This window comes from Chelonoidis abingdonii, chromosome 4 (assembly GCF_003597395.2).
Source record: "Chelonoidis abingdonii isolate Lonesome George chromosome 4, CheloAbing_2.0, whole genome shotgun sequence".
NCBI classification, from domain to species: domain Eukaryota; kingdom Metazoa; phylum Chordata; order Testudines; family Testudinidae; genus Chelonoidis; species Chelonoidis abingdonii.
In genome coordinates, this window is record NC_133772.1 from 4,692,856 (window position 1) to 4,719,708 (window position 26,853).

The 26,853-nt window shown below is 52.7% G+C and overlaps 2 protein-coding genes across 5 annotated transcripts; one reads left to right on the plus strand and one right to left on the minus strand.

Moving 5' to 3' along the window:
- The first annotated feature begins 7,541 nt into the window (after nucleotides 1-7,541).
- Nucleotides 7,542-9,629, plus strand: ZNF768 (zinc finger protein 768). Its single transcript, XM_032763182.2, has one exon. The coding sequence runs from the start codon at nucleotides 7,968-7,970 to the stop codon at nucleotides 8,850-8,852; it is 885 nt and encodes a 294-aa protein (XP_032619073.1). The 5' UTR covers nucleotides 7,542-7,967; the 3' UTR covers nucleotides 8,853-9,629.
- Nucleotides 9,630-18,270: 8,641 nt separating this feature from the next.
- Nucleotides 18,271-22,043, minus strand: LOC116815098 (uncharacterized). Of its 4 annotated transcripts, none has more exons than XM_075065933.1 (3): nucleotides 21,924-21,993; nucleotides 21,404-21,549; nucleotides 18,271-19,614 (listed from the first exon to the last, which is right to left on the minus strand). In XM_075065933.1, exon 3 carries the CDS (start codon nucleotides 19,502-19,504, stop codon nucleotides 18,452-18,454), a length of 1,053 nt encoding a protein of 350 aa, XP_074922034.1. In that variant the 5' UTR covers nucleotides 19,505-19,614; nucleotides 21,404-21,549; nucleotides 21,924-21,993; the 3' UTR covers nucleotides 18,271-18,451. The 4 variants fall into 4 exon arrangements, with proteins under 4 accessions (XP_074922034.1, XP_032619065.1, XP_032619064.1 ...); XM_032763174.2 differs by having other exon boundaries at nucleotides 18,271-19,617; XM_032763173.2 differs by lacking the exon at nucleotides 21,404-21,549 and having other exon boundaries at nucleotides 21,924-22,043.
- Between the last annotated feature and the right edge of the window lie 4,810 nt (nucleotides 22,044-26,853).

The following is a 26,853-nucleotide window of genomic DNA, read 5'->3' on the forward strand; positions in this document are numbered from 1 at the left end:
TGCAAAGGGATACTCCATTTCCCAGAGACCTTTGCAAAGGGGGCCACACTAAAAGCACCACAAGACCCCACCACCATCCTAGTCCGATCCTAAAGTAGTTCCTGCCCCAGCCCTAGGGGTGGGAATGTGGCCACATAGGCAGGCGCTGAGCCGGGCCCGCTTCCCTTCTGGTTCCAGGCGCCAGTGGGGCTCGAGGTGGGGGCTTCTGGGAGGAGTGGGGGCTCCTGAACGAAGGGCAGAGGCAGCTCTACAGGGATGTCATGCAGGAGAATTACCAGACTCTGATCTCGCTGGGTGAGGCGCCGCTGCCCCTCAGGGATCAGGAGCTCCACGGGTTTTGATGGACCCGGGGCAGCTTCGGCTCAGGGCTCTTCCCCGCTTAGATTTCTGGGGGATCAGCCCTGCTGCCCCAGCAGCACAGGGACCCTGTGCCCCCAGCAGAGAGCAGGGCTGGGGTTAAAATCAATAAGCTGTTCTCCATATCGAGACCTGGGGGGGAGAATTTCACCGAGCCCCATCTCCCCTGTTTCCTTCCCCTGAGCGGGATTCCCCGACCCACCCATGATCCCCCACATGAAGCGAGGGGAAGAGCCCAGCGTCCCAGATCTCCAGGGCTCCAAGGAAAGGGAGACCCCGAGAGGTGCCCACACAGGTGGGGGATTAGCAGCACTGGCTCAGAGACCATCCAGGAATGAAGGGAAAAGTTTGGATCCCAGCAAAGCTGCAGGGAGCCCCCCAGTTCTGTCTCATCTCAGTATCGTCCCCAGCAGGTCCCTGTCCTCACGGCAGCTGTTACTCCCAGATCCCACATCTGGCAGGAGCCCTCCCTTCCCCCAGCCTTTCTCTGAGGGCTCAGCTGGGATGTTGGGGCAGCCCCGGCCCCTCCTGTCCCCTCTGGGAAAGGGTTTGGGGGATTCGCTTTCTGCCCATCAGGTTTTCTGCTCAGCGAGAAACCCCTTTGCTGCCCCCTCTCACCCCAGCACAGAGAACGAGCCCCAGCCGGATTCTCTCTCTGCTGGGATGACAAGTGGGAACTTTGAGGAGATCCCCCAGCGGCAAGAGCCTGCAGGAGCGGAGCTGCCCAGGATGTCCCAGAGCCGCGAGCACCCCCCCATACGTGTCCCAGCCCTGGGGTGTGTATTAGCCAAGGTTCATCCCCTAAAACACCCCTTAAAGCCCACACAAGTGGCTCCTTCCATACATGTTCCCTCCTGCGCAGAGGTACAGCTAAGGCGAGTTCAACGTTTTTAGGGGCCTCATTTATTTCAACAACCGCTTAGACTGAATTCCTTGATTTCCAGCCAGACTGATAGTGCCTTTTTGATCCGAGTTTGGGGGGGGGTTCAGAGAGAACCACAGGGTTCAGATGCCCCCTCTATTAATTGTAATGGGGGTTGGATCACCGAGTCCCTTAAGCATAAAAGGTGGCAATAAGGCATACATTTTTAACAGAGCAATTAACCAGTGGAACAGTATACCATGGGTCATGGTGAATTCTCCATCTCTGGCAATTTTTAAATCAGGAGTGGAGGCTTTCCTATGAGCTCTGCTCTAGGAATTATTTTGAGGGAGTTCTCTGGCCTGTGCCATACAGGAGGTCAGACTAGATCAGTGGTTTTCAAACTGTGGGTCGTAACCCGGTACTGGGTTGCGGAATGTCAGGCACTGGGTTGCGGCGGCTCTTGTCAGCACCGGCGACCTGGGCTGTTAAAAGTCCTGTTGATGGTGCTGCCTGGCTAAGGTCCCTACCTGTTCCGACACCACACTGCGCCCTAGAAGCGGCCAGCAGCAGGTCCAGCTCCTAGGCAGGGAGGCCACAGGACTCCGCGTGCTGCCCCCACCCCGAGCACTGGCTCTTCATTCCCATTGGCCGGTTCCTGGCCAATGAGAGCTGTGTGGGGTGGTGCCTGTGGGTGAGAGCTGCATGGAGCCCCTTGCGCGCCTCCACCTAGGAGCCGGACTTGCTGCTGGCTGCTCCCCGGGTGCAGTACAGTTCGCGATGCCAGGACAGGCAGGAAGCCTGCCTTAGCACCCCCACTGTGCCGCTGATCGGGAGCCACCCGAGGTAAGCCCACGCCCCAATCCCTTGCCCCAGCCCCAGCCCTAGATTCTATGTATCTGTTGAACAGACTGTAAGTTCACCTTCACCTCTGCCTCCTCCCCTGGTGCACCGCCACGTCCTGCTTCTCCCCCCTCCCTCTCAGTGCTTGTGCTGTAAAACAGCTGATTCGCGCAGCTGGGAGGGAGAGGGGAGGAGGGAAAATGCAGCGGGGCTAGGGTGGGGATTTGGGGAAGGGGTTCAATAGGGGCAGGGAGGGGGCGGAGTTGGGGCAGGGACTTTGGGGAAGGGGTTGGAATGGGGGTGGGGAAAGGATGAGGGTGGAGCCAGGGGCGGAGAGGCGCGAGCACTCAACGGCACGGGGGGGAAAGTTGGCATCTATGGGACAGGACCCCAGCCCCCTCCATTCCCACTCTAGTTAGTCCCTGCTGGGGACTGGAGCAACGTTGCAGGGTCCCTTGGGGTTCCAGGTGCTGCGGGGGGCATGGATTGGCCCTTCATTTCTCCCAGGAGGAGTGGGGGCTCCTGGACGAAGGGCAGAGGCAGCTTTACAGGGACGTCATGCAGGAGAATTACCAGACTCTGATCTTGCTGGGTGAGGCGCCGCTGCCCCTTGGGGATCAGGAGCTGGTGGGGCTCTGACACATGCACAGCTGACTGCCAGCCCCCCTGCTCTAGCCCAGAGTCCTGGCTCCTAGCTGCTCCTCCATGTGTGCATGATGAGAGGTAAGTTTAAGGCTCAATTTCCTATTCATTCATGAATGCATCGTCATGGCAACAGAGATCGCATCCCTATGACTTGTTACTAGGGGTATTACGGTTGTGTCTGGAGAGTCATCATTCCCCCCCGCACACACACACACCCCCCTGAGATTGTGCAGGCCATGGAGGTAAACTTGGGACTTCTGGATTGTATTCCTGGCTCTGCCATTGACACACTGTGTGACCTTGCCAAAGTCAGTTTCCCCTCCCCCTGTGTAGACCATAAGCTCATCCTGTTGGGGATGGTCTCTCACTGTTTCTGCACAAGGCTTAGCACAGTGGGGTTGGAGCCTTTAGGTGCTACATAAGACAAGTTTGCTGCTCTTCTCATTGCCTGGACTGAACTGGCCTTTCCTTGGAATCCACTGGAAATGAAGTTTCATGCCTGGAAACTATTTACTTTTTAAAATGTTGTTTGGATTGCGCTTAGCATTTCGTTTACCTCCATAGAATTGTAGAATATCAGGGTTGGAAGAGACCTCAGGAGGTATCTAGTCCAACCTCCTGCTCAAAGCAGGACCAACACCAACTAAATCATCCCAGCCAGGGCTTTGTCAAGCCTGACCTTAAAAACCTCTAAGGAAGGAGTTTCCATCACCTCCCTAGATAACCCATTCCAGTGCTTCACCACCCTCCTAGTGAAAAGTTTTTTCCTAATATCCAACCTAAACCTCCCCCCCTGCAACTTGAGATCATTGGCTCCTTTTCTGTCATCTGGTACCACTGAGAACAGTCTAGATCCATCCTCTTTGGGACCCCCTTTCAGGTAGTTGAAAGCAGCTATCAAATCCCCCTCATTCTCTCTTCTGCGCTAAAACAATCCCAGTGTCCCTCAGCCTCTCCTCATAGTCATGTGCTCCAGCCCCTAATCATTTTTTTACCCTCCCGCTAGACTCTCAATTTTTCCACTCTTCTTGTAGTGTGGGGCCCAAAACTGGACACAGTACTCCAGATGAGGCCTCACCAATGCCGAATAGAGGGGAATGATCACGTTCCTTGATCTGCATTAACACTGTGTAGCTGGATTGTGCTATGTGACTGATATTTTAATAGCAATAATCATTCAAAATATTAATCGTTGTTAGTAGTTTCAGCAGTTACATTTCTGTGTTTCTAGTATAGCCCTTCCTGTTTCTCCTGCAACATTAGATTTTAATTCTAAATTGGTGGGGGAGCGGTTGATTTTTTTGTTGTTGATGTTGTTTATACCCAAGTTTACTCTTTGGGATCATGCGACTTTTAGGTTGACCAATTTCCTGGTTTGATGTCAAAACCTCTTCAGTTTCCTTTGATCCACCAACGGGGATTGCCCATTGCAACTGTTACTTTGCTTCTCTAACCAGCACTGTCATCCTTTTTCACATCACGTGTGTGTCAAACTTCAATCCCAAATAGTCATCACAGGCCAGATTTTTAAGGGTTGAAAATACCTAGATGCTTTTGAAAATCCCACTAGTCACCAAAATACCTTTTAAAAATCTGGTTCTAAGGGCACTATTCTATCTTATATGAAATCCTTCTCAGAGGCAAATTTCTACTGTAATTTTTACTGAATATAGGTATACAATCCCGAGATAGATTGGAGGTGTCAATCTTTCAAAAATCCTGAGTTTTACACCTGAAAAGCATGACATTTAAATAAATACATACATTTAGGGGTCTTCTCCAACTTGTCAAGGTCATTTTGAATTCTAATTCTGTCCGCCAACGTGCTTGCAACCCCTCCCTGCTTGGTGCCAGCTACACATTTTATAAGCCTACTCTCCACTCCATTACCCAAGAAGTCATTAATGAAAATATTTACTAGTACCAGACCCAGGACTGACCTCTGAGGGGACCCTTCTAGATCCACCCTCCCAGTTTGACAGTGAACCATTGGTAGCTATTCTTTAAGTATGGTCCTTCAACCACATTTCATCTAGATCACATTTCTTTAGTTTGTTTATGAGAATGTCATGTGGGACTGTTTAAAAAGCCTTGCTAAAATTAAGGTATATCATATCTACTCCTTCCCTGCTAACCACTAGGCCAGTAACCCTGTCAAATAAAGAAAATGAGTTGGTTTACGTGATTCGTTCTTGACAAACCCAAGCTGGCTATTCTTTATAACCCGGTTATCCTCCAGGTGCTTACAAACTCATTGTTTAATAACATGTTCCCATCTCTTTCCAGCTATCGAAGTGAGGCTGACTGGTCTATAATTCCTGGGTCTTCTTTGTTCCTCTTTATAGAGACTTAGGGTGAGATTTTCAAAGGTTTAGGCTCCATTTGCAATTCCCAAAACTTCTGCCAAACACTTTAGGCACCTAAACAAACTCAGCAGCTACATTTTCAGGATAAAAGTTCCTTAGATGCCTATATTTCTGCCTTGAGCATGGACATTGTTGCCTTATCCTAGGCATCTGGCTGCCAATGTCCCACAGCGAATCACAAACCTGGGAAGATGAGGGGTGTCAATGCTTATCTTTAGGGCCTTACCAAATTCACTGTTCATTTTGGTAAATTTCACAGGGTCACAGCATTTAAAACATCTTGAATTTCATGGTTTGAGATATTGAAATCTTAAATTTTACAGTCTTGTAACCGTAGGGGTCCTGATCCAAAAGAGGGTCAGGTGGGGGGGTTGTGGAATTGCCACCCTTGTTTCTGCGCTGCCTTCAGAGATGGGCAGCTAGAGAGTGGCAGCTGCTGGCCAGGCACCTAGGCCTGAAGACAGCACTGCTGCCAGTAGCAGTGGAGAAGTAATGGTGGCAATACCCAGGTTCAATTTTCTCCCTTGGGCAGAAGGGGAGAAAGGATTTGAACAGGGGTTTCCACAGCCCTGCTGAATGCTCTCACTCCTGGGCTAAAAGTTACAAAGTGGGCACCAATCCTTCCTCTTCTAGCTGTTTGTGCTTAGATCAGTCTCACAAGAAACAGCTGAGGCACTTAAGCCCCCTGACCCCAGGAGAGGGGTTCCCATTTCCCAGCAGATCATGGTGCCTACCTGCTGTGGGGATTTAGGCACTGAACTGGGTGAGTGGATGGGGCTTAGCACACGCCCCTCTGTTCGGCATCTTCCATTGGCTGGTTTAGGCAGCTCCCTGCCAGCATGCTGGCTTTTGTGGATCCTGCTCTGAGGCGCCTCTCTCCCCATGCATTGCATAGGGAGCCCGGGGAACCTCGCTCGGGATCAGTGACACGCAGGGTGTCCCTGGGAATTTCTCAGTGCCCAAAAGCGAGGCAGGGTGACACTGAGTGTTCAGGGCCTAAGTCCCTGAGGGAATCTAGCCCTAAGGCCTCCTCACTGCTACAAAAGGGGATTATAGTTTTCTTGTGTTTTTAACTTGGGGTAACCAGAGGCAGATCAAGATCTCCGGGGGCCCTGGGCCGGAGCAAGGGAGGGGGGTCTGGCGCTGAAACCATGGCCCTGCCCCACGCCTGGGGCCCTGCCCACAGGCCCACCCCATTCTGCACCTTCTCCAGCCTGCGTTCTGCCCATGGGTCCACTCTGGTTCTGCCCTTCCCCACAGCCCTGCCCCCGCTCTCTCCTTACTGGCGTCCGCCCCCACTATGGCACTAAGACTGGAGAAGCTCTGCTCCCATGCCAGCCCTGGGGTTGTGGTGGGGACTGAGAGCTCCTCTAGCCCTGAGGCTGCAGTGGGAGGGAAGGGAGATTTTTCTGGGGACCCCCAGGCATGGGCCCCATTTGCCCATGCAGTAACCTGCCATTGGGGGTAACAATGGTTCAGGAGCTTTTCTGAGCTAACCGCACAGCGAAGACAAGACACTTCGGTTTTAGCAGTGAGGAAAAGGCCTGAGCAAACATCTCTTCAATAAGATCAAGGAGCCACGTCCTCATATGCTTGTGCCAAAGCAGAGAAGTGCAAAGTTTGTTTTGAAAACTGGATCCCTCTGTGTAGCAGTGCCAAGGGAGGGGATAATGGATCAGGGACAATGGTCGATTTTCCGCCTAGTCGCTTGTGGTTAAAAGGTATTCATAAGTAGGGCACATACTGTTCCCAATGCTTTAGGCTAGTTGCAGCGCTCTGTGCACATTAAATGTTTGTTTACTACAGAAACTTTCTAATGTCCAAAGGGAGGAGACTGATACTGAAATATCACCACCCCTTCCTCTATTCACTGAGGGGTTTTAGAGGCAATCGCCCAGCGCTGGACGCTGTAGGATGCTTTTGCAAAATAAACAAATCCCTTTCTTTTCGTGTGTCTCCATTTAAAACAGAGATTTCACAGGGGGGCGCACAGTGTGACCTCTAGCTATCACAAAGGGCTCCCCCCCACCCCAGGACCAAGAGAAGGGGAAAGAGGAGAGGTAGCAACATTGTGGCAAGCCCACCCATGCCTGGCACACCCGGCTACCCCCGGACTAGATAATGGAGAAAGGCGGAGGCAGCAAACAGGGTAGCACCAAAAACACCCCAAACCGCACATCGCTGGCTGTAGCCAAGTGGAAGGGCAGCTGTGTGTAGCATTGCACCGGCCAGCGGGGACTCCAAAGCCCCAGGGATCTCCCGGTATTTTGCGCGGGGGGTCGGGGAGTTTCAAACGCCCCTCACGCTGTAGGGAAGGCGACCGGGCTAGGAGGGAGCGTGCTGGGCAGGGAAGGGTTAAGCCCAGGGCTTCCCCACCCCAGAGCACCCGGGGCCTGGCTGCAATAGGGCAAGGACCTTCCTGACCCAGCCCCGCCGCGCCCGGCCCGCGTGTGCGCAGGGCCCGGCCCTGGCTGCGGCCCCAGCCTGGCAGGGAGCGGGGAGCCCGGTGGGGCAGTGCAGCAGCCGAGGCAGCAGATCGCTGCCCGGAGGCAGCGGCCGCAGGGCCGGGGGAGGGATCGGAGCCAAACTGGGACCGGAGAGACTCCGCCCCCCAGCTCCGGGGCAGCCCGGGGGTCTGTGCAGCTGATCCAGGCGGGATCCCACCACCCAGCCCGCTGCGCCTTCGGGGCAGCCCCGGTCCCTCCTCTCCCCCGCGGGGCAGGCTTGGGGATTCGCTCCTGCCCCTCGGGGTCTCCCTTCCTTGGCCGGGCGCAGGGAAGGGGCCCGGCTGCATTTCGCGCCCCATCAGCTCCCAGGGCGCAGGCGGGGAGCCCCCCGGGAGCAGGGCCTGCAGAGCGGAGCTGCCTGGGGGGGGACACGTGCAGGGAGCCCCCATGGGCGACACACTGACCATCTGCCCCGACTGCGGGAAGAGCTTCCGCCAGTACTCGTATCTGGTCACCCACCGGCGCATCCACACCGGGGAGCGGCCCTACAGCTGCGCCCAGTGCGGCCTGGGCTTCTCCCAGCACTCCAGCCTCATCCGGCACCGCCACACCCACACGGGCGAGAGACCCTACCGGTGCCCCGACTGTGGCAAGGCCTTCGCCCTCAGCACCTCCCTCCTCACCCACCAGCGCACGCACACCGGGGAGCGCCCCTACAACTGCAACCAGTGTGGAAGGGGGTTCAGCCAACGCTCGGCTCTGGTCACCCACCAGCGCACCCACACCGGGGAGAGACCCTATGAATGCCCTGACTGTGGGAAGAGCTTTGCCATCCGCTCCCGCTGCACTGCTCACCAGAGGGCCCACAGGGATCCGGGCGAGGAACCCCCCTACCGGTGCCCCCAGTGTGGGGAGGGCTTCCGGCTCCGTGCCCTCTTCCTGCATCACCGGCGCAGCCATGCAGGGGGCAACCCCCATCACTGCCCCGACTGCGGGAAAGGATTCTCCCGCAGCTTCCTGCTCAAGACGCACCAGCGGATCCATACCGGAGAGCGGCCCTACCCTTGCCCCGACTGTGGGCGCCGCTTCCGGCAGACCTCCCACCTCACCCACCACCAGGCCACTCACACCGGAGAGCGGCCCTACCGCTGCAGCCACTGCGGGGACGCCTTCCCCTGCAGCTCGGAGCTCTACCTGCACTACCGAAGCCACACTGGGGAGCGGCCCTACCAATGCCATGACTGTGGGCGCAGCTACACCACCAACGGCAGCCTGCGGCGGCATCGTGCCAGCCACACTGTGGGCTGGGGGTGCAGTCAGCTCGGCCCATAGGCACCCTCCTGGGCAAAGTGGTGCATCTTCCTGGCTCTAGACATGGCCTTTCTGGCTGTTTGCTGGCTGGCTTGTACTGGGGAAAAGAGCTAGGGATCGGTTCTAGGGGGCTAGAGGTGGATCATACCAGTAGAGAGAAGGAACGCAGGATGAGATCGATGGATCACACACATGTAGAGCTGAGTCATACCTGTTAGAATGTGAACAGCAGCTCGACTCCACCTACCCCTGGTCCTTTGATGTTGAAGTTTTCAAAATTATCTGAAGTGTGTGTGTATTTTTCCAAGCACCTTGAAATAGTATGTAAATGTATCTATTTGTTCTTAGATGCAGAACGATATTCTATGGCTCAATATAACAATTGGCCGACCCACAAATTGTGCAGGTAGGGGGTGTGATGTTGCTAGGCACTGGCGGCTGCCATCTGATGACAATCACAGACCTCCTTAGTGCCACTGGCTCCCATATGGAGTAGAGGGAGCCACCGAGACAGGAAGTGACTGCCTGGAGACGTGGTGGGTCAGAGCTGAGCTGGTTGCAAACCCGAGCATTAGGAGATCAGCGTGGGTTGGAGTCAGCAAGCCAAGAGAAGGAGATGGGAGCATGACTCAGAGGAAGCAGAGAGACAGAGCTTCTTGGTCACAGAGCCCACTGGGGGGGGCAAAGGTAGGGACTGTGCTGCAGGGAACCTGCCTGCTGATTGTTTTCTGCGGTGTATCGGGAAACAGGGTACTGTGGGCATTCTTTGTAAATAAACACCATCACACCAGGAATAGACCTGCCTTGTCTGAGCGAGGTGTCATCCAAAGAGGACCAGTTTTGCAAGGCTTTGGCTATTGGCTAAGAGCTTGGGCCAGACGGGTTTCAGGGTTTGTACACAATACCTTGCCCCAGAGAAATCCTGGGTCAGTCAGTCCCTTGGGAAGAGAACAGCGTGAGCCTGAAGCAGCACAGATCTGCCCCAGCCGAACACTGGACCCCAGACAGGGTGAACCAATGTTCTAGAGTGGTCCACAAAATCTTCTTTCTAGCTGGCTGGCTGGTGGGTCTTGCTCACATGCTCAGGGATGACAGATTAGAGGTCAGGAAGGAATTTTCCCCCCAGGTCAGATTGGCTAGGGCCGTAGGGGGGTTGTCAATTTCCCATGCAGTGTGGGGTGTGGGTTGCCAGCCGTTGAACATCTGGGCATGGAATTATAGAGTTGTAGGGCTAAAAGGGACCTCAAGAGGTCATCAAGACCAGCCCCCTGCGCTGATGCGGTACCAAGACCTACTCTTGAAAACCTCCAGTAATGGGGATTCCACAACCTCCGTGGGTAAACCTGTTCCAGAGCTTTGCTACCCTGAGAGTTAGGAAGTTTTTCCTTATAACTAACCTAAGTTCCCTTACTGCAGATTGAGCACATCACTTCTTGTCCTACCTTCAGTTGACATGAAAAACAGTCGATCACTGTCCTCCTTATAACAGCCCTTAATATATCTGAAGACTCTTATCAGGTGCCCCCTCTGTCTTCTTTTCTCAAGAGTAACATGCCAGGTTTTTTAACTTTTCCTCCTAGGTCAGGTTCTCTAAACCTTTTCTCTCTCCAATTTGGCCACATCTTTCCTAAAGTGCGGTGCCCAGAGCTGGACACAATGCTCCAGCTGAGATCTCGTCAATGCTGAGTAGAGCAGGATAATTACCTTCCATGTCTGTCTTACAACATTCCTGCAAATACACCCCAGAATGATATTAGCCTTTTTTGCAGAGGCATCATGTTGTCAGCTCATACTCATTTGTGACCCACTGTGACCTTCACATCCTTTTCAGCAGCACTGCCACCGAGCCAGTTGTTCCCCTTTTCTAGTTGTGCTTTTGATTTTTCCATCCTAAATGAAGAACTTTGCACTTCTCTGTATTGAATTTCATCTTCTTGATTTCAGCCCAATTCTCCAGTTTGCCATGGTCATTCTGAATTCTGAGCCTGTCCTCCAAAGTGCTTGCAACCCCTCCCAGCTTGGTGTCATCTGCACATTTTATTATCATACTCTCCACTCCATTATCCAAGTCATTAATGAAAATATTGACTAGTACTGGACCCAGGACTGACTCCTACAGGACCCCACTAGGGGCACCCTCCCAGTTTGACAGCAAACCATTGATAACGACTCTGAATATGGCCTCACCTAATTAATTCCCTGCCAATGCAGGGACCTCAGGCATTGGCAGCTCATTGGTTTCTCGTGTTCTCTGCCTATTGCTCACAACAGGGCTGAAATGCTTTGGTCTAACGAAAGTCTTTGGACTTAAATAGTAACGGCCTGTGCTCCACGGGAGGTGAGATTAAATGAGCTAATGGCCTCAAACATCCATGAAACTTTGCTGTTTGTTGAGGCTGGTGTAGGCCACGCAGGTTGGGGAAGGGCCTGTAACCGAGTCATTTATAATGACTTTTTAAAAATGCATCCAGGCCTATGGGCCCCTGGCACGTCCAGTAAAGATTGCTGCCCAGAAAGCTATTCCTTGCTTTTCAGAGTTTGCATTTCAGCCCAGGCAATGGTAACACATTAATTTTCCGGTTGGGATTTCCCTTGTTTGTTATTGAGGAAGTGCTGTTAGCAGTGAGGGAGCGGGATTGGGGGCATCTATGTGTGCAAGGGGAACCCTGGGCACACTTCACCATTCAACCCCCTCCTCCGTGCTGCCCCATGCCTTGATAAGATTGGAGGGGCCATGGGGAGCTGGTGGGGCTGTGCAGGGCGTGGCTCAGCTGGGGGCAGGAGACTGGAGATGCCAAATGCCTGTCCCAGATACACACGTGCCTCTGCAGCACGGGAGAGGTGTGAAGTGGCCCATTCATCTCAGGGCAATGAGAACACCCCAGGGAGAAGACCACAGCCTGCAACAACAGCTGGGAGAGGTGCGTCCTGCTCCATCCATCCCAGCAGGCGTTCCCGTTCTGCAGTCTCAGTGCTCTATGCATGTGCCATGAACCTAGCATGCCCATCCACAGTGCGCATACCCCTCGTGTTTCCAAAAGGAACCCCAAACACGACGCAAAAGGCAGGGTGAGAGTGAACGCCTGTGGCACGGATTCACCCGCGCGGAAGATTTGGCCTCGTTGCCCTTGGCTTTTAGGGGCAGCACTTGCTGCCTTAATCCCTCAGGTGAGGAAACAACAGCGGAGGTCCAAACGGCTGCCTCCACCAAGGGGCCTGAGCCTCAGCATTGCAAGGCCCAGCTCTTAAGGTATCTGTGAGGGGTTCGGAGGAACATAGAACCATAGGGCTAGAAGGGATCCAAGCGCCATCTAGTGTAACCCCAGCCAAGCTGCAGGATTTGCTGTGTCACCTATCCAAGCCGGAGGCCTCTCCAGCCTCCTTTTGAAAACCTCCAGCAAAGGAGCTGCCTTGGTGCCCTGTCACTCAAATCCCCACCAGTCTGGGTTAACTGGGATCTAAATGGAGGAGCAATTAACAAATGGAGCCACAAGCTGACGGGCTAATTAGATGGTGGGGAAGGGGAGAAGCAACTTCAGCAGCTGGGAGCAGACAGATGGAGAGGAAGGAGGCCCTGAAAATGGGTGAGTGGGTTGGTTGTGCTGTCTGCTGCTGCTAGCACTGCTCCCTTTCACCAAGAAGGAAGAGGGGAAGCTGTCTGGGACTGCTAAATATGTAAGTAGCACCTCACAGACTTTAAGGCCAGAAGGGATCATCTGGTGTGGCCTCCTGCATGTCGCAGGCCACAGACCCTCACCCACTCACTGTTGTAACAGGCCCCTAACTGCCGTCTGAGTGACTGAAGTCCTCGAATCAGAGTTTAAAGACTTCCAAGTTACAGGGAATTCACCATTTATACTAGTTTAAGCCTGCAACTGACCTGTGCCCCATGCTGGAGAAGAAGGAGAACACCACCCACCTCCCGCCAGCATCTCTGCCAATCGGAGCGGAAGGAAAATTCCTTCCTGACCCCAAATATGGCAATCGGTTAGACCGTGAGCATGTGGGTGTAACCCACCAGCCAGAGACCTGGGAAAGAATTTGCTGTAGTAACTCAGAGCCCTCCCCACCTAGTGTCCCAATACACAGTAAAATAAAGCTCGGTGGTAGTGAAGGTGGCCAGTACCTAGGGTGAGAAAGACTCACAGGTGGCCACCCCATGCATCACCTTTCAATCCACAGCCCTGAGTCAAGGGCCCAGGCTCACTATACAATATGGGGGCAGAGAGAGGTGCCAGGGAATGGGATCCACAAATGCCAGCATGTTGAGTGCTGCATAAGCCACCTGAGTGCAAATACCGAGGGGGTGCCTAAGCCAGGACCCAAATATTCACTGGGCCAGGCGCAGAGCAAGAATGACACTGTAGCCCAGTTGTTAGGAGGGTTAGCTGGTTCTACTCAACTATTTGTGCCCCATGGAACAGATGCAATAGGAGACAGTGAGAAAGTCTTGCTCCCAGACATCTTGTCGTCCAGGCACTAACTGCAGAGGTAGGTTCACTTCCCATCAGGCAGAGGGGAGATTTGAACCTGGGCCTTCTACATCTTGGGATCTAACCACAGGGCTAAAGCTTAGAAATTGTGATTCATATAGAATGTTTGAGGTCAGGGACTGGCTCAGGCCCAATAGGTGCGGAACACCTAGACAGGGTTTAGGTGTGAGACAGGCCCCTGGGCAGCAGACCTTTAGGTGGCAGTGTGGTTTCCCATTGTCAAATCTTTAGGTGCTAAAAGGCCTTTATCAATGGAAATTCACAAACCTAGAGGCTTTCAGTGCTCACAGGATTAGGCAGCATCTGAACAGGGATTTTGAGGATCTGAATGTTGGATTAGGTGCCTAACGTGCAGCTAGGGTGACCAGATAGCAAGGGTGAAAAATCAGGATGGGTTTGGGGGGCAGGTAAATAGGCGCCTATATAAGACAAAGCCCCAAATATCAGGACTCTCCCTATAAAATCGGGACATCTGGTCACCCCAAGCACAGTTAGGCACCTAAATCCCTTTGTGGATCTAGCCTTAAAGCTTTATTTCTGGAGTCTTTAGGAATTAAAGGTGAATCTTTAATGAAAGATTATGTCACATGATGAAAGCTCCAGGTGTGCATCCAGCCAAAATTGGCAACCCACCCATTATACGTTGTCTGAGCAGGGCCAGCTCTAGGCACCAGCAAAGCAAGCAGGTGCTTGGGGCAGCACATTTGCAGGGGCAGCAGGGATCCAGCATGGGAGTTGAGAACCAACAGGAGGCCCTGGGAGCTGTAGTTCCTTGGTTAGCTCCCTGCCTATAGAGCCAGCCCTGGAGCAGGGAAAGAACTACCTTTCCCAGCATTCCCTTGGCCCCTGGCAAGCGATCAACAGAAAGGGAGGGGGGAGGTAGCTGGAACACTCATGCTGCAGCTTACTGTGCATGGAGAGCTGACTCAGAGGTGTGGCAGTGCAAAGAGGGGAGCACAGTTGCCCAAGGAGTAGAAGAGCATTGCCCAGATATCCCTTCAGAAGACATCCAGAACTGGATAGGATACGTGTGACCTCACCTGCAGCCCCCAAAAGAAGAATTGGGTGGACTCATGGACAGTGCCCCTCTCTACCTGAAGCCCTAACAAGGGAAGGTATTGTGGACCGCCACCAGAATCTAAAATGAAAAAGTAGGGAGGGGCTCTTGACCTGGGCAGCTTAGATACGAGACCAGGCACCAGGAGATTCCACTTCTGAGCATGAAGCTAGAAACTGACTTTTCCTTTTCCAGATTTAGCTAATATTAAAAGGCAAATCTATTCACCTGCCTTCCGACTGAACCCCTCAATTCAGGAGGGCTCAGCCAATTTGGGCAGCCGTTAATTCTTTCTTCCAGATCAACATTACTGACCACTGTAACTGCTGTAGAGAAGTAGGAATAAATGAGCAGAAATGCTTGCCGTAGGTTATTAGACTGGAATTGCTAGTTTTCAACAGCCATTGCCATTTGTTGTTTGTTGTTTTTAAAGTTTCTATTTTGCTTTAAAAGGAAGACAGTGATATTGCATTGGCAAAATTCCCCATAAAAACAAAGGTGGAACAAAAGAATAATAACCTGGCACCTCAGCTTTTCCTTCAAATTTATGTAGAGCAGTCTTTATAATATGCATCAGATATCTCATCCACACAACTGAAAATTGTTCCACTTTACTTGCAATTCTGTTAACCATATGGGAACCATCCTGTCGTGTGCTTCTGTGAACATCCAAAATTCCTGCTGGATGAACCTGCCCTGGGAGCGAGTACAGTGACCCAGGCTGGGGCGGCAGGAGAATGCAGTTGGCCCGGGGCGGGGGGCAGGGCGGGGTGGCAGGGGTTTGGTGGGGGATGCCAGAGCTGGGGCAGCAGTGGGGTGTGGGTGGAGGGGGAGAGCCCAGGGCTGGGGCAGCAGCAGTGTGAGAGGGGAGCCCAGGGCTGGGGTAGGAGGCAGCCAAACATTTGTTTGCTTGGGGTGGTAAAAAACCTATAGCCGGCCCTGGCCTTAGCTCTGGCCCAAACACATTATAAAAATCTGCAGATGTTCAAAGCAGCTCTTTTTGATGGGGCTGTATGTGGGGAGCTCCTTAACCAAATGACTCACAATTGTCCCCTTCTAGACTCTATTGCACGTGGCTTTTAGAGCACTTTGATTGTTAGAGTCAGACACTGATTGAGGTGGCCTGTCAGAGGAAGCCCTTGCCCAAATGACCCTAAACTAGTACCATTTTCTGTATTGCCGGTACTGAGGACGGGTAGCAATTTTCAAGATGATCTGAGTAGGCACGTAGGTTTCCAAGCACTTTGAACTATTGGTTCTTAAGCAAAAAGCTCTGAGGTTAGGGCTCCTTTGCCACGACTGGAGAGCATTCATCTATGCTGGGGAATTTGCCAACAGCTCAACTTGAACTCATGACACGGGAGGTGCTTGGAGTCACCCTTAAGCTATTGAGCAACTCTGTTAGCGCTGTCGCTCATAGGTTCCTTCATCCCAGTCTCACGGTACACCAGCAAATCTTCCTAGGCGCATGCCACTTTGGCACACCAAAGCACAGCCCATGCTCCCCCAAAGGCAGAGTGGGTGCTAGAAACTAGCAGAGATCAAACCTGATCAGGTGAGATCAGTGTGAGGTGATCGCAACAAGAATTTGAGCCACAGGTGTGTAGCAAAAGGAAAAAAAAATGTGATAACAGAAATGTTACCAACGGGTGCTTTATTCTGGGTGCTCTGGCTCAGCAACCCCTTGTCCAAATGACTCCAAATTTTCCCCGCTGACCTTATGCAAGGCCCTGATAGTGCCCAGGGATTTTTAAGAAGCTTTGTATATGTAGATGCTAACCTAACAACTTCCAACACTGTGTTCCAGTTGGCTAAAACATCCTGCTCTGCCTTGAAAACGCTGCTTGGTGTCGCTGCAAATACTTTTTGAATTGGAGTTTAATGAAATTGAAGGAAATTTGGAAATCCAAAAGTTGGTTTGAACCAAAAAAAATCAAAATGTTTCAGTTAGAAAATATCAAAACTATACATTTGAATTTTTCAGATTGTTTTGTCCTAAATCAACAATGTGGTGAAACCAATATGAATTTGTGAAATGTTGCAAAAATCTGCACTTTTCGTGGGGGAAAAAAAGGTTCAGGTGAAGGTTGAAGCCAGGAGGGTTCTGTGGCAGTTGGAAATGAGAGTTGAGTGGGAGTAGAGGGTAAGGGCTCCCTACTATGATCATTTCTCAGGTGCTGGTTCTGCCCCCGGGATCCAATGGCATTCAGCACAGGCCTCATCTGGAGAAGTGTGCCCAGTTCTTTAGGAAAGATGTGGACAAACTGGAGAGTCCAGAGGAGAGGAACAAAAATAATGAAAGGTTTAGAGAACTGATGAGGAAAGGTTAAAACAGGCATGTTTAGTCTTGAGAAAAGAAGGCTGAAGGGGGACCTGATAATGGTCTTCAAGGCTGTTACAAAGAGGACAGTGATCAGTTCTTTGCTATGTCCACTGAAGGCAGGACCAGAAGTAATGGGCTTAATCTGCAGCAAGGGAGATGTAGGATAGGTTAGAGGTTTCCTAGGGAGGTGGTGGAATCTGCAATATTGCAAGTTTTTAATAACAGGTTGCACAAACACCTTTCAGGGATGGTCTAGCGTTACTCAGTCCTACCTCTGCGCGGGAGGCTGGACCTGGTGACCTCTCGAGGCCCCTTCCAGCCCTACATCGCTATGATTCTCTGAGCCCTCAGAGAAAGGCTGGGGAGGCGAGGGCTCCTGCAAAGGATCAGGCAGAACAGGAGGAAGCTAGGAGCCACACCTACCATGAAGACGATACTGAGCAAGGCAAGACGGCGTTCTGCAGGGGTTTATGTCAGGATCAGAGCGGCAAATCGTGATAACTGGGAGCCCAAGCAGCTTCTGAGCTTCCCTGCAGGTGAGAACAACACATCCAGGGCCATGTTGAGCCCTGGGACAGGGCCCTCACCACGGAGACGGGAGGAGGCAGATCCCAGTGGGGAAGTTTATTTCCTACAGATACAATTGACTAACACCACAGGAGACTGGATCATCACCAAAGGCAGCAGGAGGGTGGGATCCAGGTGCCTGCTGGGAACCGAGAGCCACGGGTGGGGCTGGCTGGATGTCAGCTGCACCAAGCACAGGAATGGATGTTCTCCAGGTGCCACTGGACTCTGTGCACCATGAAAAGAGGAGCCAGGCACTGGAGACACCACCAGGGAGAAGGAGATTAGGCACTCCCTCACCCACCGCCCAGCCCTGGGAGCATATGTCAGTCTGGCCTCTAGGAGCAGCCCCCTCCAGTTTCCAGCAGCCTCATTCACCCCTCCCCATGGGTCCCTAACCCTCCCCACCCCCAGCCCCTGGGAGAGGGGAAGCAGCAGAGAGTGAGGCCCAGAGCTGTGGAGTTCCAGGAGAATGAAGGAACAGGTTGCCCCACCCCCACCTCACCCAGGAGCGGGCACAGACAAAAGCCCTCAAGTCCTTCAGAGATCACTCTCTCACTATTATGGGGATTCTCACCTTTTCCTTACCAGGATACCACTGCCATATAGCCGGGAACCCGCCCTCTTAGAAACAAGGAAGGGGTATGGTCACCATGACCCCCTTTGTGGGGCAGTGATCCCAGGCTGAGAACCCTGTCAATTGGCCTCTAAGCATTTCTAATAGCCCCATCTTGACTGGGGCAGAAGGGACCTCCATGTTCACTTCCTTCCCCACTTCACCTAATTTCCACCCACCGGCCCCTCAGTCATTCCTGTCCCCACTTCCGTCCATACATCCATATGCATCCATATCGCAATGGGCTGTGCCTTGCCCCAGGGGAAAAACTATGTCAGGTCTCTGGGTTGATGTGTTTCCTAAAGAGCTTGCTTCCATCTCTCTAAAGGGCCTGGTCCCAGGTCTCCAAGGCCCTTGGTCCCTAAAGAGGCCTGGTCTCTGGTCTCTAAGGTCCTTGGTTTCTAAGGAGGCCTAGTCCCTAAAGAGGCCTGGTCCCAGGTCTCCAAGATCCTTGGTCTCTATGGAGGCCTAGTCCCTAAAGAGGCCTGGTCTATGGTCTCTAAGGAGGCCTGGTTTCTAAGGTCTGTAAAGAGATGTGAACAGAACTGTCCTCACATGGGGACTCTAGGTCACATGGACCCTCTGGTGCCGGACAAGGTGGGAGCTGAGGATGAAGCTCCTCCCACACTCTGGGCATTTGTAGGGTTTCTCAGCTGAATGGGTGCGCTGGTGCTGATTCAGGGTGGAGCTGTCACCAAAGCCCTTCCCACACTCGGAGCACTTGTAGGGCCGCTCCCCGGTGTGGGTGCGCTGGTGCTGGATCAGGGCCGAGCTGTCCCCAAAGCCCTTCCCACACTGGGTGCATTGGTAGGGCCGCTCCCCCGTGTGGGTGCGCTGGTGCTTGATGAAAGCCGAGCCCCAGCTGAAGCTCTTCCCACACTTGGCGCACCTGTAGGGCCGCTCCCCAGTGTGGGTCCGCTGATGCTTCACCAGGGTTGACTTGTGCCGGAAGCTCTTCCTGCACTGGGGGCATTTGTAGGGCTTATCGCCGCGGTGGGTCCTCTGGTGCCCAATCAGGGTGGAGCTGTGGCTGAAGCTTATCCCGCAATCAGCACATTTGTAGGGGCGTTCCCCCGTGTGGACCCGCTGGTGCTGAACCAGGTGTGAGTTCCGGCTGAAGCTCTTTCCGCACTCGGTGCATTTGTAGGGCCGCTCGCCCGTGTGGATGCGCTGATGCTGGATGAGGTAGGAGCTGTCGCTGAAGCTCTTCCCGCAGTCAGGGCATTTGTAGGGTCTTTCGCCGTGATGCACCTTCTGGTGGCGGGTAAGGCCTGACTTGTCTCCGAAGCTTTTCTCACAGTCCGGGCATTCGTAAGGCCGCTCTCCCGTGTGGGTGCGGCGGTGCTGCAGGAGGTAGGAGCTGTCGTTGAAGCCCTTCCCGCAGTCAGGGCATTTGTAGGGCCTCTCACCGGTGTGGATCCGCTGATGCTTGGCGAGGTGAGAGCTCTGGCTGAAGCTCTTCCCACACTGAGAGCAGCTGTACGGTCTCTCCCCCGTGTGGATCCGCTGGTGCTTAATAAGGTCTGAATACTGGCTAAAGCTCTTCCCACATTGCCCACAGATGGTCAGTCTCTGGGGGACAGACATGCTATTGAGAAGCCCAAAGCCATTTTCCATCCCTTGGAGGTCTCCTCCCTGCCATCCCACCCTGTTGGCCTCTCCCTGCTCGGGGCTCTGCGATGGCCTGTGTGGCTCCTGCTGGGGATTCTCCTCCTCCTTCCTGGCACCTGCTGGGAGAAAGAGAAAGTCCAGTTCTGTGAGAGGGAGAGAGGGGGGAGCAAAGGGGTTTGTCATTCACCCATTGATATGTCTGAAAAGTTTAATCTGGTTGTGAAGGACTGGGGAAGAGAGAAAGCCACCTCATCTGTCTACCCTAACCTCTCCATGTTGTGTCTACTCCTCCTAATCTAATCTGTGAATCCTCCCTTCTCACATGGCAGTTTATGGTATCCATTCATCCAAATCCCGGGTCTAGTTCTGGTGTCCACAACTTCAGAAAAGGTGTTAACAAATTGGAGAGGGCTCAGAGAAGAGCAACAAGAACGATGTGTCCGCTCTGGATAACCTGCCTTATAGCACACAAAACTCAGTTGATTTAGCCTATGAAAGAAAAGTGACTTAATCACGGTCACTGGAAGACGATATCATCATCGATTCTAAGGCCAGGAGGGACCATCTAGTCTGACTTCCTGTGCAACACAGGCCAGAGAATGTCCCTCCTGGTAATTCCTGTTTGAACCAGAGCACATCTTCTAAAAAAAAACCCTGAAAACAAACAAATCATCCAATCTTGATTTTTCAAATTGCCCATGGTAGAGAATCCACTGTGATCCTTGTCAGTTGTCACAATGGTAAATTGCCCTCACCGTCACAAATTTTCACCTTGTTTCCAGTCTGAATTTGTCTAGCTTCAAATTCTAGCCTTTGGGTCCTGTTAGACCTTTGTCTGCTAGACTGAAGAGCCTACTACTAACATTTTGTTCCCCACATATATAGTCACAGACTGTGCTCAAATCACCCCTTAAACTTCTCTTTATGAAGCTAAATAGATAGAGCTCCTGGAGTCTGTCATCCTAAGGCAGCTCGTCCAATCCTTCAGTCATTCCTGTGGCTCTTCTCTGACCCCTCTCCAATTTATCAACATCCTTCTTGAAGTGTGGACCCCAGAACTGGACAATCTACAGTAATGGCATCACCAGTGCTGTATACAGAGCTAATATCACCTCCCCATTACCCTGCTCATACATCCAAGGACCATTTTAGCCCTCTTCACTACAGCATCAATCTGAGAACCAAGTGAAGATGATCTGTCTATCATTAGCCCCTCCCTAGTCCTTTTCAGAGTCACTCCTTCCCAGGATACAGCTCTCTCCTTGATACATGAGAGCTTTTTAATCTACTGGACAAAGGGTGAACGAGACCCAACAGCTGGGAATTGAAGATGGACTGATTCAAACTGGAAATAAGATATTGATTCATAACAGGGAGGGAATTTAATCAGTGGAACAGCCTTACCAAGGGATGAGATGGATTTTCCATTACATGGAAACGGGGTTGTCTTTCTTTAGGGAGACAATGCGGCCTACTGGACAGAACACCGGGAGTCCTGGGTTCTATTCCTGGCTTTGCCACTGGGATGCCTTGGGCAAATCCATTTCCCTCTCTGTACCTCCGTTTTTCCATCTGTAAAATGGAAAACGAGCCTTCCTCTGTGAGAGTCCCATGATGATGCTCTCCAGCCTGGGCTGCGCAGGAAGGGCAGGCTGGACAACCATCATGGTTACTTTTGGCCGATCATCTACGGATCTGTGGATGGTCCCTTCTGGTTTTCCAATCCATGATACTAATCAACCTGCCACAAGCCTTTCCGAATGCTCCCCTGACCCAGCTTATCCAGTGCCCTGATCCAGACCAAGATCACCAAGTCTAGTTACAGAGGCAGAGAAGTGGAGGATGAGTGAGGGTGCATCTGCTCTGGTGTGAGCAGCCCCCCCTGCCAAGCCCTGCCCAAGTCACCGCGTCCTCTGGTGCTGCCTTCCCCCAGGCAAGTGGGTTGCAATGCCAGGGCCTCTGGAGAACAGGCACAATGCTTGGTGCTGCACTCAGCTGAGCTTGCTCTGTGATTCTTTCCCAGTGCATCGTGGAAGACACTGTCTGGCCTTCTAGGGATGGTGGGAAGGTGTCAGTGAACTAGCAGCGCTCAAGGGGCTTAGCCAGCATCCTCCCTGCTTCACAGCCAGGTCGAGCGCTTGAGGAAGACCAATATTGGTGGCGAGTGGCCGGATCATGACCTGGCCAAGGCTAAATGAAGGAGCCTGCAGCTGGCTAGATCTCCAGAAGCCAAGAGGACTCCCCTGGGGCCTGGAAGACAAATGCTATGAAGAGATGGTGCCCTTGTCCCCTGGGGAGAAGGGACACTCCTTGGCACCAGCTAGGGACGATACAGAGCGAGTGGAGACAGAACTGGGGGGCTCCTGCTGGCTTGGCTGGGATCCCACCGGTTTCCTTCACTCCCAGCCACCGTCGCGCTCCTCACCTGTGTGGACGCCTCTAGGGATCTCCCTTCCCGGGGAGCCCTGGAGATCCGGGACCCTCGGCTCTGCCCCGGGCTCCATGCGGTGGATCACGGCCGGGACGGGGAATCCTGCTGGGCGAAATCTCCCCCCGGGGCCCGGCGCCGAGGCTTTGGCCCGCCGGCCCCGCTCTCCGCTGGGGCAGGGGAAGGCTGGATCCAGGCAGGGGACCCTGCGGGGTAGCGAGATCGCGGGGGAGAACCGGGCTGGGCTCCGCTCTGGTCCCCTCCAGGCAGCGATTTCCTGCCCCTGTTTCCCGAGCCGAGGACTCAACCCTGCGCACACCCGGACCAGGACCCCGGCTCCGGGGCGGCTGGACAGGAAGGTCCCTGCGCTGCTCCAGCCCCGCGGCTGGCAGCTCCCTGGGAAGCGGAAGGTTCAGGAGGGCGGTGGGTTTAATCCGTTGTTCTCCGGGCCTTGCAGAGACACCGCTGGTTAGAGTCACTTCCGATTTCCCCCCTCCCCGCGCCTTTCTACAGTGGTCAGCTCGCGCTTTTGTCCTAGCTGGGACCAGGACCCAGGATCCCTGATCCCCCTAGACCCCACTCCCTTCCCCCCAGAGCTAGGGATAGAACCCAGGAGTCCTGACTCCCAGCCCCCACACTAACTCACTGGACCCCACTCCCTTCCCCGGAAAGCTAGGGACAGGGGTAGAACTCAGGAGTCTTGACTCCCACTGCGAACCCGCTAGACCTCACTTCCTCTCCCCCCAGACCTGCAGATAGAAGTTAAAACCCAAGAGTCCTGACCCACTCATTCAATTCCTATCTAGGCAGAGGACTCCTCAAAACTACCACACAACCATGTGAGACATGCAAGTAGTGACAAAAGAGATCCAGGAAAGGTGATGAATATACACAATAACCCACTGTAGTTAAGACATTAAATGGGCCTAGAGTATGTAACAGCGTTCTTACACCTGTGCTATCCAGATACAAGAGGAGAAATTATGAATAGATCCCTACCACATTCACCTCCGTTTTGGTCAATTTCACAGTCAAAGGATTTTAAAAATAGTAAATTTCATTATTTCAGATATTTAAATCTGAAATTTCATGGTGTTGTAGGGATCCTGGCCCAAAAAGGAGTTGTGTGTATGTGGGGGGGGGGGGGAGAGGGATCAGAAGGTTATTGTAGGGCTGGGTTGTGGTACTGCTACCCTTACTTCTGCGCTGCTGCTGCTGCCTTCAGAGTTGGGCAGCTGGTCAACAGTTGCCGCTCTCCGGCCACCCAACTCTGAAGGTAGCACAGAAATAGGGGTGGCAATACCATGATCCCACCCCGCAAAAAATAACCTTGCAACCTTCCTGCAACGCCCTGCGGGTCAAGCCCCCAATTTGAGAAACGCTGGTCTCCCCTGTGAAATCTGCACAGTATATGGTAAAAACACACAAAAAAACAGATTTCACATTCCATGATGTGTTTTTCATGGCCAGGAATTTGGTAGGGCCCTAATTCAGCTTGTGAGGGTCTAAGCACTGCTTGATGGTGTTTCTGTTTGTATTGTTTTGCATAGATCCCTCATCTGGTGTTGAGATACAGCTGTTTCGGGGGTGGAATGTGAGGGCTGTTTTTACAGGATCCCACACCTGCTGCTAAGATGTAGTCACCTCGGAGTGGGGTGTGGGAGCTGTTTCTATAGAATCTTGCACCTGAATCTGAGATGCAACCGCCTCTGGTACAGGGGATGAGGGCTGTTTATACAGAGATCCTTCCCAACTTTTAAACCAATGTTTTGATTATCTCATTTGTCACTGAGAAGAAAACTTGATGGGCAGGAAGCGAATCCCCCCAAACCCTTCCCCAGAGGGGAGAGGAAGGTCTGGGTCTGTCCCAATGGCCCAGGAAAGGCCTCAGAAAGGCTGGGGGAGGGAAGGGCTCCTGCCAGGGTTGGGATCCAGGAGTGATGACTGCCGTGAGAACAGGGACCTGCTGGGAATGATACTGAACATTATGAGACAGAATTAGGGGGCTCCTGGTGGCCTTACAGGGATCCCAGCTTTTCACTTCGGTCCCAGACAGTCTCTGAGCCGGTGTCACTCATTCCTCATCTGTCTGGGATCCTCTTAGGATCTCCCTTTCCTCAGAGCCCTGGAGATCTGGGATGCTCGGCTTTTCCCTTCGCTCCATCTGGGAGATCACAGCTGGGTTGGGGATGGGGAATCCTGCTCGGGGAAGGAAACAGGCAAGATGGCACTTGGTGAAGTCTCCCCCAAGAACTTATACAGAGAATGTGCCCTGATTTTAAGCCCAGCCCTATTCTCTGTCAGGGGGATGTGGGATCTGAACAAAGGGAAAATGTTCATAGGGATCCTTTCAGGTAACGAGATGCCTGGAGGAAGATGGCCTGCACCACCTATAGGAGAGGGATCCCCCCTACACCCGGGCAGCAGGGGGCTTCCGCATAACACAGGTATGCCATCACAGTGATAGTCAGACTAGTGACTATGTACATAAGAACTTAAGAACAGCCCTACCAGGTCAGACCAAAGATCCATCTAGCCCAGTATCTGTCTACCGACAGTGGCCAATGCCAGGTGTCCCAGAGGGGGTGAACCTAACAGGCAATGATCAAGTGATCTCTCTCCTGCCATCCATCTCCATCCTGTGACGAACAGAGGCTAGGGATACCATTCTTTACCCTTCCTGGCTAATAGCCATTTATGGACTTAGCCACCATTAATTTATCCAGTTCTCTTTTAAGCGCTGTTATAGTCCTAGCCTTCACAACCTCCTCAGGTAAGGAGTTTCACAAGTTGACTATGTAAAAAGGAGTCCTTACAAACACAGTCATTGCCTTACTGGAGCAAACAAGAGAACCTGGGGAACTACAGACTGATCAGCCTCACTTCAGTACCTGGCAAAATCATGGAGCAGGTCCTCAAGGAATCCATTTTGAAGCCCGTGGAGGAGAGAAAGGTGATCAGGAACAGTCAGCATGGATTCACCAAGGCCAAGTCATGCCTGACCAACCTGATTGCCTTTTATGATGAGATAACTGGCTCTGTGGATATGGGGAAAGCGGTGGATATGATATATCTTGACTATAGCAAAGCTTTTGATATGGTCTCCCATAGTATTCTTGCCAGCAAGTTAAAAAAGTATGGATTGGATGAATGGACTATAAGGGGGATAGAAAGCTGGCTAGATTGTGGGGCTCAATAGGTAGTGATCAAAGGCTCAGTCTTGTTGGCAGCTGGTATCCAGCGGAGTGCCCCAGGGGTTGGTCCTGGGGCCAGTTTTGTTCAACATCTTTATTAATGATCTGGATGATGGTATGAATTGCACCCTCAGCAAGTTCACAGATAACACTAAGCTGGGGGGAGAGGTAGATATGCTAGAGGGTAGGGATAGGGTCCAGAGTGACCTAGACAAATTGGAGGATTGGGAGAAAAGAAATCTGATGAGGTTCAACAAGGACCAGTGCAGAGTCCTGCACTTAGGACGGAAAAATCCCATGCACTGCTACAGCCTGAGAACCGACTGGCTAAGCAGCAATTCTGCAGGAAAGGATCTGGGGATTACAGTGGATGAGAAGCTGGATATGAGTCAGCAGTGTTACCAAGAAGGCCAATGGCATATTGTTTATATTAGTAGGAGCATTGCCAGCTGATCGAGGGAAGTTTTTATTCCCCTCTATTTGACATTGGTGAGGCCCACCTGGAGTATTGTGTCCAGTTTTGGTCCCCCCTCTACAGAAGGGATGTGGACAAACTGGAGAAAGACCAGCGGAGAGCAACAAAAATTAAAGGGCTGGGGCACATGACTTATAAGGAGAGGCTGAGGGAACTGGGATTATTTAGTCTGCAGAAGAGAAGAGTGAGGGGGGATTTAATAGCAGCCTGCAACTACCTGAAAGGAGGTTCCAAAGAGGATGGATTTAGATTGTTCTCGGTGGTACCAGATGACAAAACAAGGAGTAATGGTCTCAAGTTGTACTGGGGGAGGTTTAGGTTGGATATTAGGAAACACTATTTCACTAGGAGGGTGGTGAAACACTGGAATGGGTTACCTAGGGAGGTGGTGGAATCTCCTTCCTTAGAGGTTTTTAAGATCAGGCTTGACAAAGCCCTGGCTGGGATGATTTAGTTGGGGTTGGTCCTGCTTTGAGCAGGGGGTTGGGCTAGATACCTCCTGAGGTCCCTTCCAGCCCTGATATTCTACGATTCTAAACCAATGGGCCTATCTGGCTTGGTATCCCACCCCTCCCTGGATCAGCCCAATGATTAAAAAGCTAGAATGGTATAAAATGTATGTGGCACAGGGGACTCCTCATTGGCCAAGTGTGTTTCCAGGGGGCCCTGCAGGGATCGGGTCTGGGCCCTACACTATTGACGTGTTGGAAGGAGTCATGAGGGAATCCCTGGCACAGTTTGCAGAGGACCCGCGCTGGGGGAGACACGGGCGATCAGGAAGAGGCCAGGTGGCTCAGTCAGATCTAGCTGCATGGGTGGGAAGTTCGGCATGTGTTTTAATACAGTGCGGTGTTAACGGGTCCACAAGGGAACAAAGAACATAGGCCCCACTCCCAGGATGGGAATTGGCCAGAGCCCCCATCACCCACGGTCGCCAGGCCCTTTAAATACCCAGCTTCTCGCCTCATCCAAGATGGCCTCCCCCGAAACTGCTTCACTCCCCTCCGATGCCCTTATCCAAGATGGCAGCACCGTATGGCCGCTCCGCTCTGTCCACTTGCCCCCACCTCCCAACTGACACTGTTGCCCCACCCCAAGATGGCGGCGGCTCAGCTAGAGCCGTGACACGGCTTTCTTTCTCGCCCTTTTTCAAGATGGCGTCTCCCCACGGCTTCAAGCTCCGGGGACCTCCGGGCAGGAAGGCGCGCGCCTATTGGTTATGGGCGGACGGGAGCAAGGCTCGCTGCCATTGGCCGCG